The sequence below is a fragment of the Dendrobium catenatum genome, unplaced genomic scaffold (assembly GCF_001605985.2).
Source record: "Dendrobium catenatum unplaced genomic scaffold, ASM160598v2 fragScaff_scaffold_655, whole genome shotgun sequence".
In the NCBI taxonomy this organism is placed as follows: domain Eukaryota; kingdom Viridiplantae; phylum Streptophyta; class Magnoliopsida; order Asparagales; family Orchidaceae; genus Dendrobium; species Dendrobium catenatum.
Genome location: NW_021319117.1, coordinates 122693 through 140749, shown reverse-complemented (window position 1 = coordinate 140749; position 18057 = coordinate 122693). Strand labels below are relative to the sequence as shown.

General features: G+C 33.7%; 1 protein-coding gene across 1 annotated transcript; it reads right to left on the bottom strand.

Annotated features, from left to right (window-relative positions):
* Positions 1 to 863: 863 nt before the first annotated feature.
* On the bottom strand, positions 864 to 4903 carry LOC110104565 (primary amine oxidase 1-like). Its single transcript, XM_020833728.2, has 4 exons — positions 3752 to 4903; positions 3195 to 3308; positions 1985 to 2529; positions 864 to 1086 (listed from the first exon to the last, which is right to left on the bottom strand). The coding sequence occupies exons 1-4, from the start codon at positions 4901 to 4903 to the stop codon at positions 864 to 866; spliced, it is 2034 nt and encodes a 677-aa protein (XP_020689387.2).
* Positions 4904 to 18057: the final 13154 nt, after the last annotated feature.

Here is an 18057-nt window from a genome sequence, read left to right as displayed (position 1 = left end):
AAAATAGTTTTCAACCCAAAATCTAGGATTTGGTCTTATGGAATCCACTATATATGAATCTTATAGGGGCACTAATAATTTTATCCTTCTTTAGTCAAGAAGTTGAACAAGGGTGGGGAATAATTCTAACTATCTCTATATTGTGTTTAGGGTTATTTGAACAAATCTCAGTTGCCAGTTTAGAGTTATTTGAAACTAATCCCAAATTTTGTTTATGATTATTTGAAACATTTCCCCTTTTGTCACTTTCTTATTAGACTAAATTCATCTTCTAGAGAATAACTCTCACTATACTCAACCTTAATATATTGACAACACCAACTAAACATATTAATACTAATTTGATCCTTTCTTATCCATTAATTATTATAACTAATCAGAGTTATTTCCAATTGACTTTTCCCTTCTCAAATATTTTTTTCTTTTCACATAACAAATTTTATGTCCTATGTTTGTACTCTTTTTCCCTCTCTTTTCAATATGAGTACTAGCACACAATAATATACTATATGTACTTATTAAAATAATATATCTTATAGTGAAATCACGATATTTATTTTTTTTTTGAAATATTTAAGTTAATTAAGACAAATTCATACACACATCACATACGCAAGCTTCGAACTCAAAGCCTCTTGATTGATGGCCAAAACTCTTAACCAACAGATCAAGATGAGCTGTGCAATCACGAGATTTCTCATTCAATACTGCAATCAAAACTACTGGAAGCAATTTTCTTAGCTTGGTTCAAACAACTTGAAACAAAATTAAGAAAGAACATGACTCAAAAGATATTTAAAAATAGACCAAATGGCCATACTCTTTTAAGCCTCAAAGCTCTAATAAGCGGCTTGCCAACTTTTTCACACTTGAGCCATTTTGCTGGTCTGAGTAGTCGACTGAGCTGACAAAACCTTATTAAATGGTTCAGTGTTAATCAACGGATTTCTCTCGAAGAAATTGAAGGGTCGTAGCTCAAATCCACCTGTCAACATTGGCATTAATGGAAAATCTTCTTGGCTTGGAATGTGATGAAACCCCACTGTGTACCACAACACAATATCTGTATTTTCAATTGATCGATTCCTGTTTGAAAGAATATTAAAGAAAATTATTAGAAAGTAATTAATGCAATACATAAACTCATGCAATTTTGGCTAATCGAGATAAACTCATGCAATACATATATAACACGTAAACTCAAGACCCTTAACTGGTAGCCAAAACTTCCAATTAAGACTTCGTCTGAGATGGCTTTCTTACAGCTTTCTAAAGCAACTTTTTAGTATAAAAATTTCAAAAAAAAATGTACTAAAAAACTACTTTAGAAAGCAATATGAAAGTTGTTTACCAAGGCGAGCTATGTTAAATGCTTTATTCTAAAAAAGCAATTTAGAAGGAAAGTGGTATATAAATTAATCATATTTTATGCAACTTATCTTAGTTTGTTGGTTAAGAGTTATGACTACAAAATCAAGAGATTTTGAATTCGAAGTTTATATATGTGATGATTTTATTCTAAAAAAGTCAAAACTTTCTCTTTGCCAGGAGAAATTATTTTGTGCAGACTCCAAACGCAAAGGATCGTCTAGATTAATGATTATTTGTTGAGGATTTACTGTTTATTTTAAAATACACAATAAATACTCAACAAATAATCAGCAAATACTCAATCAATACTCAGCAAAAACTCATCAAATTCTCACTAAATACATAGCAAATACTCACAGCTGAATATTTGCTTGGTATTTAATGTGCATCTACAAATACGCAGCAAATCCGAACGGTCCTCTCTGTTCTGATTCTGCACAGATAATTTCTCCTTAGCTAGTAGCCAAAACTTTCAACAAACTAAGAAGTCTTGAATTGACGTGTTGTATATGTATTACATGCATGAGTTTATCTTAGTTGATCTAAATTGAGTGCTTCATATGTCCGGAAAAAAAAAATTAATCCTATTTTTATAAGTATAAAAGGTACTTACCTCATGCTCCATTGGGCCAAATTATCATCTCCCCTGCTCTGATCCGCATAAAGGCCGGCTGCCCATTTCTCCTCCCTGTTATACGGCGTCACCCACAACTGCTTCTTTGTATACGCCGCTCGAATCTGCGGGTAATCATCATCACTCAAAAGCGATGTTGCCGCCGCATTACTGCCAATCAGACGGTACCCTGCCGCGTTTCCCAACGCAGTTCTCACCCCGTTGTTGACAATAAGCAGTTCCGACGCCGTGCTGCCGAGTTGGATCCGTGCGTCCGCCTCGGTCTTCGCCGTTTCCCTGACGACGGTCCAGTAGCTCTTCCTCGGCGTGGGATGGGCCGAGTTGGACCGGACGGTTTTGAGGTTGGCTTTGACGAAGGAGTTGGCCGGACCGGCGACGTCGAGGTCGAGGTGGAAGGTGACAAAGTGGTCGTGGTAGACGGCGATGGTATTGCGGCCCACGAGCTCGCCGTGTTCGTCGGTGTTGATTTGGTTGGTGTGGGTATGGGTGGAGGCTTTAAGGGCCAGAATTCCGGTAAGACCCGCCTGAGAGAGGAGAAAGATGAAGTAGCGAGATATTTTAGAGTTAGTAGTTATAACTATCATCTATTTATGAATATGTATCTCCCCTGGCGGGGTTCGACCTGTTGGGAGCAATTACCTAAAAACCATAGTATTTTAAAATTTTTAGGGGGGGGCAATTGCCTGAAAACCCTTGTAATAAAGACTAAAAAATAAATAAAAAGAGATAAATTATCTAAAACACCATATAAAAAAATTTTGAGGGGGGAATTGCCCCCCCTTGGAACCCATTTTCCGCCCCTAAGGGATAACTTATATTTTTTAGCCAGAATAACATAAATTCTATTTGAGACAATTTTCAAACTATTTTGCTTCTCACATAATAATTATAATTTTATTTCACTATTATTTTATTATTGATTTCTCATAATTTTTTAGAATTTTTAATATTTTAAAACTATTTTTTGTAACTATAATAACAAAATTATCTTCTCCAAAGAAATTTCACAAGCAAATTTATAAAATACTTCCCATCATTCTAATTTCTAAACAGATCCTAACTTATTTTCTCTATGTAATTTCATAATTAATTTTATACAAAATTATAAATGTTCCAAATAGATCCAAAGCTCACAACTAATAAATGATTAATTAAACAGATAAATAATAATGAAGAAAAATCTAATTACCGAAACTTTGATGGTGCCAGTGGTCTTAAACTCCCAGTCAATCATGTAGTCATAGTTTCCAACGGTTGAAACCATTCTGACAACTAAGCTCACCTCTTCTCTGCTCTCAGTGATCTGTGCAAATCACATTAATACAAATTAATAACTCCTCTAAACCATTATAATATTGAACTAAACATATCGTAAATTTGCTGAAATTATTTTATGCAGAGTTCGGACGTAATAATATTCGGACTCCGGATTACGAGTATATATAGTATGCACAAAAATTTGATATACGATATACACAGTGTGTACACATATATGTTCGAATGATTCTTTCGGTCTGGATTTCACATAGAATAATTTTTCTATAAGCTTGACGGACTTCCGATAGGAGTCTGATGAAAAAAAAAATGAAAACTCATAACATTCATTGATTTTCCTCCATTGATGACTTTGTTTAATTTAAAACGATTTTTTCATATATTGACTGATTTGAATTAATGGAATATATAAAAATGGAAAATTTATTCATCTAATTTAAATAAAAAATTAATAATATAAAAAAAGCATACTATTTCTCCCGGAAGCAAAGTCTCTGTATGTCTCCACGAAGGATCACCCGCATATCGCTCGAAGATGCAGAAGACGTTGGATATGCGGAGAGTTTCGCCATTCTGAGCCGCATAGTAACCATCCATGAACTCGGCGTTGGGCGGGCAATCGACCGTTGGCTCAAGCGGCGAAGCAAGGAGGCCAAAGCCATACTCACCGGCATCCATGTACGTCTTGAAGTACCATTCCTCACAAGGATCCATGTAGGGGATGAAGAGTTCCGACACAAAGCCCCGGTAGAGAACGCTCTTCCGACCGGCCATGGTGGCGGACGTGTCGTTGATGGAGGCCAGGGAGATCACGGCGCCGGCACGGAGGTCGAAGGCCAGGTGGAAGTCCCAATTGGCCCACCTGATCATATGGCCATGGATGCTGAAGCCCTTCCCCTCCGGCTGCACCACCACGACCCTGTTCCCCCTTGGTCCAAATGGCGACCGTTGCCTCGCCGCCATATACTCTGTTCCTTCCGCCGCCGGCACCGACAATACCACTCTATCCCTATACTCCACTATCTCCATATCATCTAAGTCGACCGTTATCGTTACTCCCTCAATTGGCCTCGCATAGAAGTTCGCCGTCTCGCCGGCAACAAAGCAGAGCACCGCGGCTCTCCTCCTGTTCTGCTTCTCTTCCCCAAACCACCCTCTCGCATACGATGTACACACAACATCCTCAATCTTCGCTCCTCTCTTCCTCACTGACTCCAAAAATGGCTTGTAGTTCATTGGAAGCAATCCGGCTTGCGCTTCCTCTTCATTGTTGAAGGATGGGTAGGCGGGGCCAGGGTAGATGTGGTGGGAGATGATGGAGGCTTTGGTGATGTCGATGATGAGTTCGTGGGTTTGGCGGTCGGCGCGGAGGATGGCGAAGGCGCGGCGAGGGGGAAGGGGGGAGGAGGAGGCCGACCAGGATAGGATGGTGGATTTGTCGGGATCGTCGAGACCCACATAGTGGAAGGAGAGGGAGGAGGAGGCGTTGAGATGGGAGGAGGTGATGATGGAGCGGATGGTTGAGAGTTCAGAGGGAGTGAGGGGGTCGAATGGGTGAGGGTGGGAGTAAGAGGAGGAGGAGAGGAAGCAGAAGAGGAAGAAGGGGAGGAGGCAAAGCTTCATGGTTGGTTTCATCTAGCTGCGTATAGGGTTTTTGCTCTAAGTACGCCATGGAAGTACGTGATATTTATGCAGAACTGGCATGGATATTGAATAGTATTTTAATTTTAATATATATTATTAAGAGGGTTTGGTTTGAAGAAAATGTCGAATGTAAGGCATTTAAAATTTTCAATCCGAAAATTTAATTTTATATGCTCTGTAATATTCTAAATTAAAAAATATGTGTGATTTTATTTTTTTTGAAAAAAATATATTTAAAAGTTTATTTTGAATCGAATTACTATTTTTTATATATTTAAAATGCATATTAAAGATTGTCCCAAGAGAAAATAGCTCTAATTGCTTCAAATTTGAAATTAAATCAAATTAAACCTTGATTCAAATACGGGTTGAATTGATTAGAGCCAAATTTGAAACCTATATACGAACCTTAGAGTATGCATCATGAAACAACGATAGGAGTTGGTTGGGGCTCGTGCATAGGACCGATGAAATTTGTTAGTGGTTGCATTGTAAGATCGGTGAAGCTTGCTCAGGGCATCGCGTGTGAGGAGCGATAGGAGGGCTCGTCGATGGGACCAAGTGACCAATAACATGTGAGAAGAAGAAAATTTTGTGAGAAACTTGTGCTAACAGGATCTTGGGGTCGACAGGGTGAAGCATGCGCATATAACAATATTTTACTGAACAAAAGTTTATATAAATATAAGTTAAAGTTATTCACCTTATGTTGCAATCATCGTAAACAAACACTACTACTATGTTAATTAGAGATTTCTCCCAATTTTATGTGCAAAACAAATTATTCTTCTACTTTAGATTCATATTTATTTAGGTAAAATCAATCAATCAAGTCTCCAAGAAACATGAATTGACCATAATTTGTAAACCAATTTGAATTTTTTTTTTTTTGAAATGTTCAATGATAAATTTAAAAGTTTTAGTTTGAACTCATGATCAAAAGAAACAACATTCTTGATACGTCGTCAAAATATTATCTTGATCAGGTATGAATCTCGAGGCAAAAATCAAGCTGAAAACTTCAAAAACTAAATCAGGGATAACCTGAACTCCGATTTTAGTAAACTTATAGTCAAACTGAGCATCTCGGAAATACGAACCCAACGACACCAAATTCGACTCAATCTGAGCCCAAATGAGTACAAATCAAGTACCTGAAGCACTGTTTGAAGGTTCAAACCACAATTTGGATTACCAAACGATTTTCAAACATAACAAGCTTATATTCAAATCGAGCGGCTCGACGAGACAAATCCAACGAGCCCACGATCGCTGAATTCTGACACGATTAAGACCTTCAAAGGTCTGAAGAACGGTCTATGATCAAGGGATTCAATATCGGCCATCCATTGAACCACTCCACATTTGCCCCTGATCTCTCATCTATTTATAGGCAGTGCCACTCCAGAAAATCTATAAATAGACCCCTCATTTCTCTTGAAAGGGGATCGAAGCAAGAAGAGAAGGAAGAGAAGGAAGAAGCTCCTCCTCGACCACAGCCGGAGTTTCGCCGGACCGCCGCCAGACCTTCGCCGGACCACCACTTGAGGCCCTCACCTTCGCCAGACCACCACTTGAGGCCCTCACCTCCGCCGGACCACCTTCTAACGCTGTTGCTTCGCCGGACTACCACTTGAGGCCCTCACCTTCGCCGGACCACCACTTGAGGCCCACACCTCCGTCGGACCACCGCTTGACGCCGTTGCTCCACCGGACCACCACTTGAGGCCCCCACCTCCTCCGGACCACCACCTGACACCGTTGCTCTACCGAACCACCACCTGAGGCCCTCACCTCCACCGGACCACCACTTGAGGCCCTCACCTCATCCAGACCACAGCCTGACATCGTTGCTCTGTCGAACCACCACTTGAGGCCTTAACCTTCGCCGGACCACCACTTGAGGCCCTCACCTCCGCCGGACCACCGCCTGACGCCGTTGCTCCACTGGACCACCACTTGAGGCCCTTACCTCTGCTGGACCACCGTCTGACGCCATTGCTCTGTCGGACCACATCTGAGGCCCTCACCTCCGCCGGACCACCTGACGTCGTTGCTCCGCCGGACCACCACTTGAGGCCTTCACCTTTGTCAGACCACCACTTAAGGCCCTCACCTCCGCCGAACCACCGCCTGACGCCGTTGCTCCGCCGGACCACCACCTAAAGCTTGGACTTCTGCCGGACCACCACTTGAGGCCCGAACTTCTGCCAGACCGACATTTGAAGCCCAGACTTCTGCTAGACAACTACTTAAGGCTCTGTGCTCCACCAGGCCACTACTTGAGGCCCAGACTTCCACCGGATTGCCACTTGAGGCCCCGAGCTCCACCAGGCAACCACCTGACACACGGACTTCTACCAAAGTACCGTCCTCCAACTACGGTCTTTTAGACCCTTAGTCTCCTGCCGACTACAGTCCTTCTGACCTCCGTCGCCTACTAAGGTCCTTCTGACCTCCATCAAAAGACAACTATCTTTATGACCTCAGTCTCTTACCGACTACGATCCTTCTGACCTCCGTCGCCTCCTATGGTCCTTTCGACCTCCATCAAAAGACAACGGTCTTTCTGACCCCGGTCTCCTACCGACTACGATCCTTCAGACCTCCATCGCCTAATATGATAATTCCGACCTCCATCAATAGACAACGGTCTTTCTGACCCCGGTCTTCTGCCGACTACGGTCCTTCTGACCTCTGTCGCCTACTATGATCCTTCCAGCCTCCATCACATGACACTAGTCTTTCTGACCTCCATCCAATCGACTATGATCGTACCGACCAAACAAACATGTCTACATTGTAACTCCCACCATGTAATGCGCTCTATATGAAGTATATTTGTATCATCAAAACCAAGGCCTTCTCCCAAGAAAGGGCCTCATTTATAATTGACTGCAAATACTAGTGGATTTATTCAAACTAGGCCAAGCCCTGTGGTTTGCCCCCTTTTTAGGGGTTTCCACATAAAAACTCTGGTGTCTCTTATGAACGCTACACCCTCTCACTTATCTGATTATGTGATGGATCTTCGTACAATGTTAAGACGATAAACTATATATTTCTCTACCACCGTGAATACTCCAGGACGCAACAATTCTTCATTCACTTAGTTGTGGATTCTTTCATAAACTGACTACCTATAACTTCAAACTTATCATACTTTTTGCCTAAAGCCAAGAGTCTCCTTGCACTAGATCTTGCCAAGTTGTCTATAAATCAGCCTTACTTGACCGACAATACATAGCCATTAAACTCATATAAGACACAAAATTTCTCTCATTCACTAAGGCAACATCAAATACGTATGAGTTAACTAACGACTCTCTCCTAAAAAAACTCACATAGAACAAAATCTCACTTCACGTTCCTCATTATAGTTGTCAACATGCTAATAAATATTTAAATTTTAGCTTGGTTACTTTTACTAGTAGATTTGTTTTAATGATGCTCTTCAATTTGTGCACCCTCAAAATGGTTTAATTCTAGCCATACACATTACAAGATAGTTATGTCAACATGATAAACTCCCCAAGGTTCATTCTAATTAGGAACCTTGGAGATCCTTCTCATTGAAGATCATTCTCATTCTTAAGAAGCTCCAACTCATTCTCGTGAGATTCGTCTCAAGAATTTTCCTCCAATCTTGGTTTTGCTCTCCATCTCTTTCAGTTCTAATATATATTTAGTTGTATACTACTTTATCAATTGTGTTTCTAAAGTGAAATATATTTTATTTTTAGATGTAATATGGCTTTCTCTCTACTAAGTATTCAAATGACAAATAAATTTGTAGTTTCATCAACCTTTTAAGTTAGTTTATATATAAATTGACCTTCATGTCATGAATTCTTGGAAAATCCTTATATCATAGTGTATATATGAGTCTATTTCAGGTCATTAAACCAAATAATAGAGCCAAGGAAAGATGATAATTATGGGATGACTATGACACTTTAAGAGAAGGAGAATTGATTAGGATTTATAATTACTTTGATTGATTTTGCACAATGAATGTGAGTTAAATAAAAGTATAATTGCATACTCAATTTAATGATTTATATGAATGTAACTTTAGAAAATTCACTATCAATGATGGAATAACTAGTTAGAAAGAAACCAAATGATGTTGAAAGGTATCCAATGAATTAAACTAATTCATGAATTATTTTTACAATTAAACCCTCTTAGAAAATTACATTTCATTATTAATTTGTCATGAATAATGATATTGGAAAAATAAGTTAAGATATTGATAGATTTTTCATTAATAGACATTAGGTGATGTATCTTTTGTCATAATTAATATAAAATAAGTGAGACAATAGGCACAAAAATTATGTTTTGGCCACCAATCTAAGCTATGTCTCCACTTAACCCACATCGAGGCCACGTAACACACACCAAGGCTAGGATTCCACTAATCAAAACTTTTCCTCCAAAACCATACTTCTTGCCTTTGGAGAGAGAGAGAGAGAGAGAGAGAGAGAGAGAGAGAGAGATAGTCTAGCAATAAAAGAGAAGCTCCTTGAGAGATCCAACAAAATGCTCCCTAATTTTCATAAAGAATGCTTATGGAAGAAAATGAATTAAGAAAATATTTTTAATACACATAAGAAAAATTATTTTAATTTATTTTGAACAAAATGTTTTAAAATTAATATAATATTTATAATATTTAGAAATAGTTCCTAAACAACTATATAGCCTTAATTACTTCCATCAATCCCACTCACCAAGCCTTGACTATACATTATAGATCCTACAAGTCTCTATCAATATGGCTATCTAAACTGCCCCAATATGACCAGATATCATGTAAGTCATATTATATCGAACTATAGCAAGACTGACCCTAATATGTCAGATCACGTCACATTATTTTCATCATTATACATATTTTTTTCAATGTATTTCATAAATTAAATCATAATTGGATTAAATTCAAAAATTAGTAAAATGCCTATGGTAAGAAACAGAAATACTACTGAGCAAAAATACATAATTTTCAAATATAACAAAATTGCCAAAGATTGTACAAAATATTATTTTGAAGCTTTAATTGAACGAAAACACTAATTTTATATGTCAAAATAAAATTTTTTAACAAATAAAAATCACAATTTTTTTTTCAAAATCTCAATCTCTATAACATATAAAAGTTATGTGATGGATTTTTTACGAAAACAAAGTTATCCTCATTTTTTTGTAACGAAAATATAAATTTGATAGAAAAAAATCTCAAAAATACCAAATAATTGAAAACTTAAATAGACAAAACTAACTTATCTTGAGATGAACAAATTTTTCTACCGGACGGAAGGACAAAAATGGCTCTACGATTGTCAAACCCTAGCTTTTATTCTTCTCTCTCCTCTTTTTTCTCTCATTTTCTTCTCAAATCCTATTTTCCATTCTTTTTTTAAGGCGAAATGAAAATGAAAACCCATTTAATAACTTTTACGTATGGAAGGAGATTTTTATAATAATTAATATAAGAGTGTAAATATAATTATTCAAATTATTTAATCTTTTAGTATAAAATTCCTATAAATCATTTTATATCTTCAAAATCAAAAATCCAAAAATTATAGAAAAATAGTCATAAATTAACTAAGCAGATCTAGAAAAATCAGGTGAAATCTGTTAGTGAAACAGTCACCTAACGCTCCTAAAAAACCCACTTGTATCGATATTTGTCAATTTCTTAAGGAATTGTTCTAGCGTCAAAAAATTATGAAAAATATTAGTGAAACTAAAATAAAATAATATTTATGTGGGCAAAGACAGTTTGTAATTTGGACTTATAATGACTTCTAAAATAATTTTGAACTGTTATAAGTAAAAATATCTTTATCTTTTTTATTTTTTGAATTATAATGAGTCTTTCCTATTCTTCTGGCAGTACATGTTGTCAATTATCTTTTCAATTCTTAGCAATCAATCTTCTATTGCTTATGGCTCTATAGCTCCCTTAAATAATGTGGGCTTCAACTTATGGAATATTTGTAAGTGTTTATCTTCCTCAATCTCCTTGCTCACCCCCCCCCCCCCCCCCCCCCCCCACACCCTACCAACACGATTCCCAGAAAAACTTAACATCTAATTACCTGCAATATGTTTTTCTATATCCAGTCATACAGGCCCTTCAAACCAACTAGGAATTAATTAGTTTCAATCATCAGTCATGTTACCATTAATCAATCTCTTATCACATGTCATAAGTTAGATAGCTTTCATAGAATAAGTTGTCATTTCTTGCTTATCGGTATACCATATTTTATAAATCAATATCCTTATATCCCTTTTCATATCACTTAAAATTATATTGCAAATATTATTTAAAGGAAAACACGTCGGCCCACCTTCCTGTATAGGATAATATATCTCTAGCTAATTTAAATCAGTCAATCATTTTCAATAATTCTTTCTTATTTTTATACACATAACATACCATATAGATCATAATAATAAATATTATATAAACATAGTATAATTATCATTATGCTCATCAGTATGCATATATAATGCTAAAATACATGTTAAATCAGATGAATAATAAATTAATGCATATCATATAGACATGTATTTCATATTCAAATGTAGCATACTAACTCCTAATTATTTTTCATTTGATATTATTCTCTTCATGTTTTAATAAAAAAAATATATGCAAAACTAATCAGTGAAATTTCAATATTAGCCTGTCAAGATGGTTAGGGTGACAATATCTATCACATAACAAAAGTTATACTATAGAAGTTCACTAGAATGAAAGATGTTGAATTTTAATCAATTCTAGGAGGAAGAAAAAACTCAAAATCATTGAATACAAAAGTAGAGATGGGGGAGGGGGATGCTAAGTGAGGGTTTTTGTATAAATGGGCTTGGATATTTCTTCAAAAAATAATTTTTATAACTCAATGCTGCAATGCTTAAGACCCAGCCCCTGATGTGCTCACTCAAACCTTTATAAACTTGAGAGCTTGGCACCACAATGCCCAAAATATATCACTGCGTCACAATGCTCGCTTAGCCAATATTTCAAGTTTATATAGGGATTTTAGTGAAATTAAATTTGAGGATATTGCGCTAATTATGTTGAAACTCGAAATGAATGGTTTGATCAATAATTTTCTTTCACATGTTTAATTAGCTAAATCTAATGAACCAATATAAGATTTCACATGTAAATGGCATTTAAGATACACTAATGATTTTTTAGACATAATATTGAGTATTTTAAATTATTATGTATTTATCTAAGTATGCATCACATATATATAAATTTTGTATTTTCATAAAACTAACACATATGCCTTTTTTTTTTTTTTTTTTTTTTTTTTTTTTTTTTGAACTACTAAATCCATATCCATATACACATATGCCACTATAGAAGCTTTAGAAATGTGATAAAAGCAAAATATTTAGCTTGAGATTTTGCTATGAATTTTGATATTGGGTTACAATTTGAAAAATGAAGAGAACATGATATTAGTTTTATAAATAGTTAAAGAATTAAATGTTATGTATGTATATGTCCTTAATCAATTCTTAATGAGTATTTTTGAAAAAAAAAATTATTATTGATAATATTTTTATCCAAATTATGATAAAATTGAATTTTGACTACTTAAAAAATCATTCAATAAGTCTTAACAATATATTAGAGCATAAACCATCACAACAGGAAAATTGTCAATTACCGGCGGAATTTTCTAGCTGATTTCCAGTAGAATAGTTTCCGGCGGTCTTTCCGGTGGATTTCTAACGGATAACAATTAAAATTTTTCGACAGATTGTCCGATGGATTTTCCAGCGGATTATTTCCGGTTGATTTAAAATTTTATGGAAAAAATATATATTCCTAATTAATAGTTTTACAGTTTATTCTAGTTAATTATAAATTTAATAAATAATTAATAATTTGATAAATTATTATAATTAATTTTAGTATAATAAATAATTTTAATTAAGAATTAAAATAATAAAATATAATTTATTACTAACTTTAATATTTTATTTTAAAGTATTTTTAAAATAATATAAAAAGCTACTAAATTAATAATTAATTTATTATAAAATTAATAACTTATTTTACTTAAGATTTAATTGAATAACTTATTTTAAATATACATTAACTTTAATAATTTATTTAATAGTTAATTGAAATATTTTAAAATTTTTTTATTTTAAAATAACAGGCGGATTTCTTACGACGGAAAAATTTTCCGACACTCGATTTACCAGCGAACAAAATTTCGTTGGAAATCCGTAGGAAACTTTTAAAATCCACCGGAAACTATCAAATATTCTGCCGAAAAATCCGCCGGAAAATCCGTCGGAAATAAGAGATTTTCCTGTAGTGCATATTTTCAAGTCATGTTAAATGCATGATTAGAATTTATTATTAAATCATTAGCTCATTGAACCAAATAACATATGAAACCCTAAAATATGTGTAATATTCTAGCATAAGCATATGTCTAGGGCTACAATGCATCTATTTTAGCTATTTGAAGTGCTTCAATTGTCATTTAAGCATTTACACAGATGTGCGCACTATGCAACCCATATGATATGTTGACTTGAGTAACTATAGTAAGAATACTTAGTACACACATTAAAATATCTAAGAATATATTTCTATCATGAGAATCAAGGTGATGCCCATTGAATTGACATAGCTCTTCATTTCCATGCATTGTCCTTCCTCATTATATTAGGAATAAGGTTCACTAATCTTTCTATTCCAATTGGACTCTTCTCAGATAGATTTTGATTTAGTAAAGTTTAAAATATATATGAGAAAATAATTCAATCCATGATTAAAGTTTGAGTATGATACTCATGTTATCTAATAGGGATCATATTAAAAGTAATTCAGGAATAATGTTAGTTTTCCCTCTTCTTATTGTTCTCACCTTAATAGTTTGGAATAGACCCTCAAAGGTGGCTTTGAGTTGAAAGATTATATTTAAATTTAGTTATATAATATTATAATTCCATCCAAACTTGAACTAGGTATGGGATAATAAAACTTAACAAAAAAAATTTGAATTTATAATAAATATCATTGTGCATTACTCTTTCTTAGGATAAAGAGGACAAGGTTTATATACATTTTCATCCCTATTTGGGTTTCCCAATCTTAGATTCATGTCTAAGCTAATAAAACTTGAAATCCCAAGTATTAGTTTATGATATGTTATGTACCAAATCCTCTATGTCATAAACTAAGTCTTCTTATTTAATGAAATCCATGAATGTGATGGTGCACCCTTTATAAAATAGTTTAATCAACTTAATATTAATATATCGACCATTTGAGGGCTACATTAAAACAAGTTGATATATAAAAAAAAAATTCATAATTCAATTTTAATGTTCCCTCCTTTCGATTGCAAGTTATGTGATACTAACTTAAGTTTGTCACACAGCTCACCTTGACTTGTTGGTTGAGAGCTTATGCTTCCAACTAAGAGGTCTTGGGTTCGAGTCTTTGTGTATGCATTGTGTGTGTGAGTTTGCCTTAAATGGCCTAAATGTCCCCAAAAAAACTTAAGTTTGTCCTAATCTTTGTCACTCCATTAGAAGAAGCTTTAAAATGTTTAAATTTGGGATATTAAAAAAAACAAAGAGGAAAATCCCTTATCATTTCAAATTTAGGATAAAAGTTAAGTTTTTTTACCTATTTATTATTATTTATCCATAAATATTCTTCCCATATTTAAAGCTTACATTCTGATCATTCCAATCAAGTTTCCCATCCACAAACCTCAGAACATGATCTATTTTGTTTAAGCAAGCTTCATTGTTTTAGATGATTATGATAATTTCTTTTTTAAACTTAGAAGATACTTACACAATTGGGAATGAATTTTTGAAAGATCAAGTAAGGAAGCCTCTTAATAAAGGGATGAAAGTAAAAGAAAAAGGCCATACAAGATGACACAAAGAAAAAAAAAATATACAAAGAGTTTTCATGGTCAACTAAAAGATAGAAAATAGATTATTAATAAAAATGTGGATTTATTTAGACCCTTGAATTATAGAGATATTTATACCAAATCCAATTAAAACTTATTTGTGGTTATTTTAATTCAAAGTCCAACATGAATGCATGCCACATAAGATAAATACATGTCATATAAAAAAAATTAAAATGTCAAACTTCTCCCTCTAAATTGACCTCTTTGAGTTGGAGAGATTATTCTTTGTGGTGTCTGAATGCATCCGGAGGCCAATCCGGACACGCCACATCATCTAATGCATTTTGCATTAGGTGACGTTGCACGATTGGATTGGCCTCCGGACAATTCCGAACACTGCACGAAATAATTTTTCTTTGAGTTGAGCTTTGAATCTTTATACCCTTTCCTAATTTTAATATTTGATTTTGGATTGAAACAATGTAAATCATCACCTCATGCATTTGTCTTAAATAAGGATATTAACATTGTACTTACTTTGAGGGATATGCCCTTTATATCTATTTTTCCTAGTTTATGTCCTCTTGAGCTTTGTTTAGGATACCATGCACTAAATGTTAGTGTCATTATTAATTTATGCATTTAAGAATCTTTAATATTTAATCCAATCAATTAACAAGATTCCATAAATCTTAAAGGATCTTTATGCACCCTTCTATGGGCCTCAATAAAAATTTCATAAGTACCTACAAACCTAACTTTAGAAATAAATTATAATTTCAAATCAACATGTTTGTAGTTTAATTCATTGGCTTAATACCTTCATTCTTTCAAAGAATTTCATACCAAATGGTTCAAATTTCAAATTACTTGCATATTTTCATCACCAATTCAAAATTAATATATCATATTATAAATGTCTCATGTTATGTTGAAATTCGAACCCTAGTTCTCTATTGTAATATTCCGCCACCAAGACAAAATTCTAATGAAGAAAAGCTTGTAAGCTCATTCAATTTTTATTTCGTTTAGGATATTTTTCTTACTGCTTTCTAAAACAGCTTTATAGTACAAAATTTTTTTGAACTAAGACTTCATTTGAGACAACTTTCTTACTGCCTCTTTAAGCAGCTTTTTAGTACAAATATTAAAATTTTTGTAATAGAAAACTGCTTTGAGAAACAGTAAGAAAGCCGTCCCAAATAAAGCCTAAACCTTTTTATATTAAAAAATTATTTTAGAAAGCAGTAAGAAAAATATCTCAAATGAAACTATAGTCTTAATTCTAAACAACAGCATCTCCTTAATTGACAGTTATATTAAAGTAATAATTAAACTAAAATATTGTATAAATTAACATGCTTAATAAAAGCCATTGAAATATTAAAATGAAATTTTATCTGCCCAATATTTAGGTCTGCACAAGCAATTAAATTATTCAACGGTCTTGATTTAGGCAAATTCTGACAAAATATAAAGTACAATATCCGGTAAAAACGCATTAATTACTGAATGAAGCACAAGACTTCTCCTTCATGACCATTTAAGACAGTGGGCTCTCACTCCTTCAGCTCATATGAAAAATTAACCATTATTCTAATTTTAAAAATTTTAAAAATAAAAATCATTATTCTAAATTGTGTTTGAATTTCAGGAATTTGATCATAAAATTTTTATATTTTTTTGAATATTTGTTAATTGTTATTTAACTCTGTCAAATTTTTGTTATAATATTTCAATTATTTTTATCTTGGAAAGTTTGTGATTGAATGACTTATGATTTAAGTCCCATTGATGATCTTAAGCTGGTGGACGATTAATTTCTTTGCATCGAGATAATTTCACTGTCCTCGAATTTACTCTGAGATTAGTGCGATTTTTAGATATCACATGTAGTACTAATCTCATCGTAAATTCAAAGGCTCAAATATTTTAACTTCTTCCTCTTCTCTATGAATGTGAATAATGATTAGAAATCTAATTATATGTTTAACTATCTATTTAACTCTTATTAGATCACTAATTTTTATTTTTTACTAAAAATTTACTTTATGTAGCAATAAAAATGCCAGTCTCAAAGGAAGTCTTGATTGTTTGTATTTTTTTTTTTTTTTGATTTTTTAGAGTAATATGTCTTAAAGAAAAGAAAATTAAATGGTGCAGCATAAAATAAATTAAATATATATTAAATTAAGTGGATATTAATGAAATTTTATTTTCTACACTATAAGTCTATTTGGGACAGCTTTCTGGCTACTTTATTTTTCATATATCAATCATAATTTTATTTGACTATAATTTTTTTATTATTTTCTCACAATTTTTTAAAAAAACTTTATTTTTACAATCATAATAAAAAAGTTAGTTTACAACTAAATTTGGAACAAGAGCATGGAGAGGCTTTATAAGATGTGATGTGTCAGCTTATTTAGTTTATAAAAAAATTAATAATTATTATTTAACTATTGTATTAAAATATCTTTTATTTCAAATTTCTGCACTTCATTGATAAATAAATAAATAAATCATAATATCACTGACATGCGACGTGTGCAAATAAGTACTGATCTGCAGCCATTTACTAATACAGTTACTCTTTATGTCTTCATGGGAAAGCTGGCCTAATGCATGTGCAATGAATTTTGACATTGTATTCATTTACTCCTGCATTTAAGCGACTTTTTGTAGCATCACTGTGAAAAAATAAATAAATATTTAGGTTAATTAAATCATATTATTACACATATCATATACTAAAAACTTCATAGTTGATAACTAGAGCTTCCACCTAAGGAAAAATTATTATGTGTGGCGTCCGGACGAGCCATGCCACTTAATACAATATTCATTGAGTGACGTGGCGCATCCGAATTGGCCTCCAGATACATTCGGACCACGCACATAATAATCATTTCCAACAAAGAGACTACTATGAGCTGCACACTTTGAAAAAACTAACTGTTCTCGGAGCAAAGCAAAATCAAGTTAATGAGATTTAATCTGAAACCCTAATGCACAACAATAAAAAAAAAAATTTAATTATATATCTAATGAATAAGTTCATATGTTTATATAATTTACCATCTTCTTCAACTCCGTTAATCTTGCCTTTGTCAAATACCGTCGAGCTTCCTTTTCTCAACATCATCAGCCATCACAACTTCCTCTTCCCTACAGTGGTTTCTTCTACGAGTTTCTCTA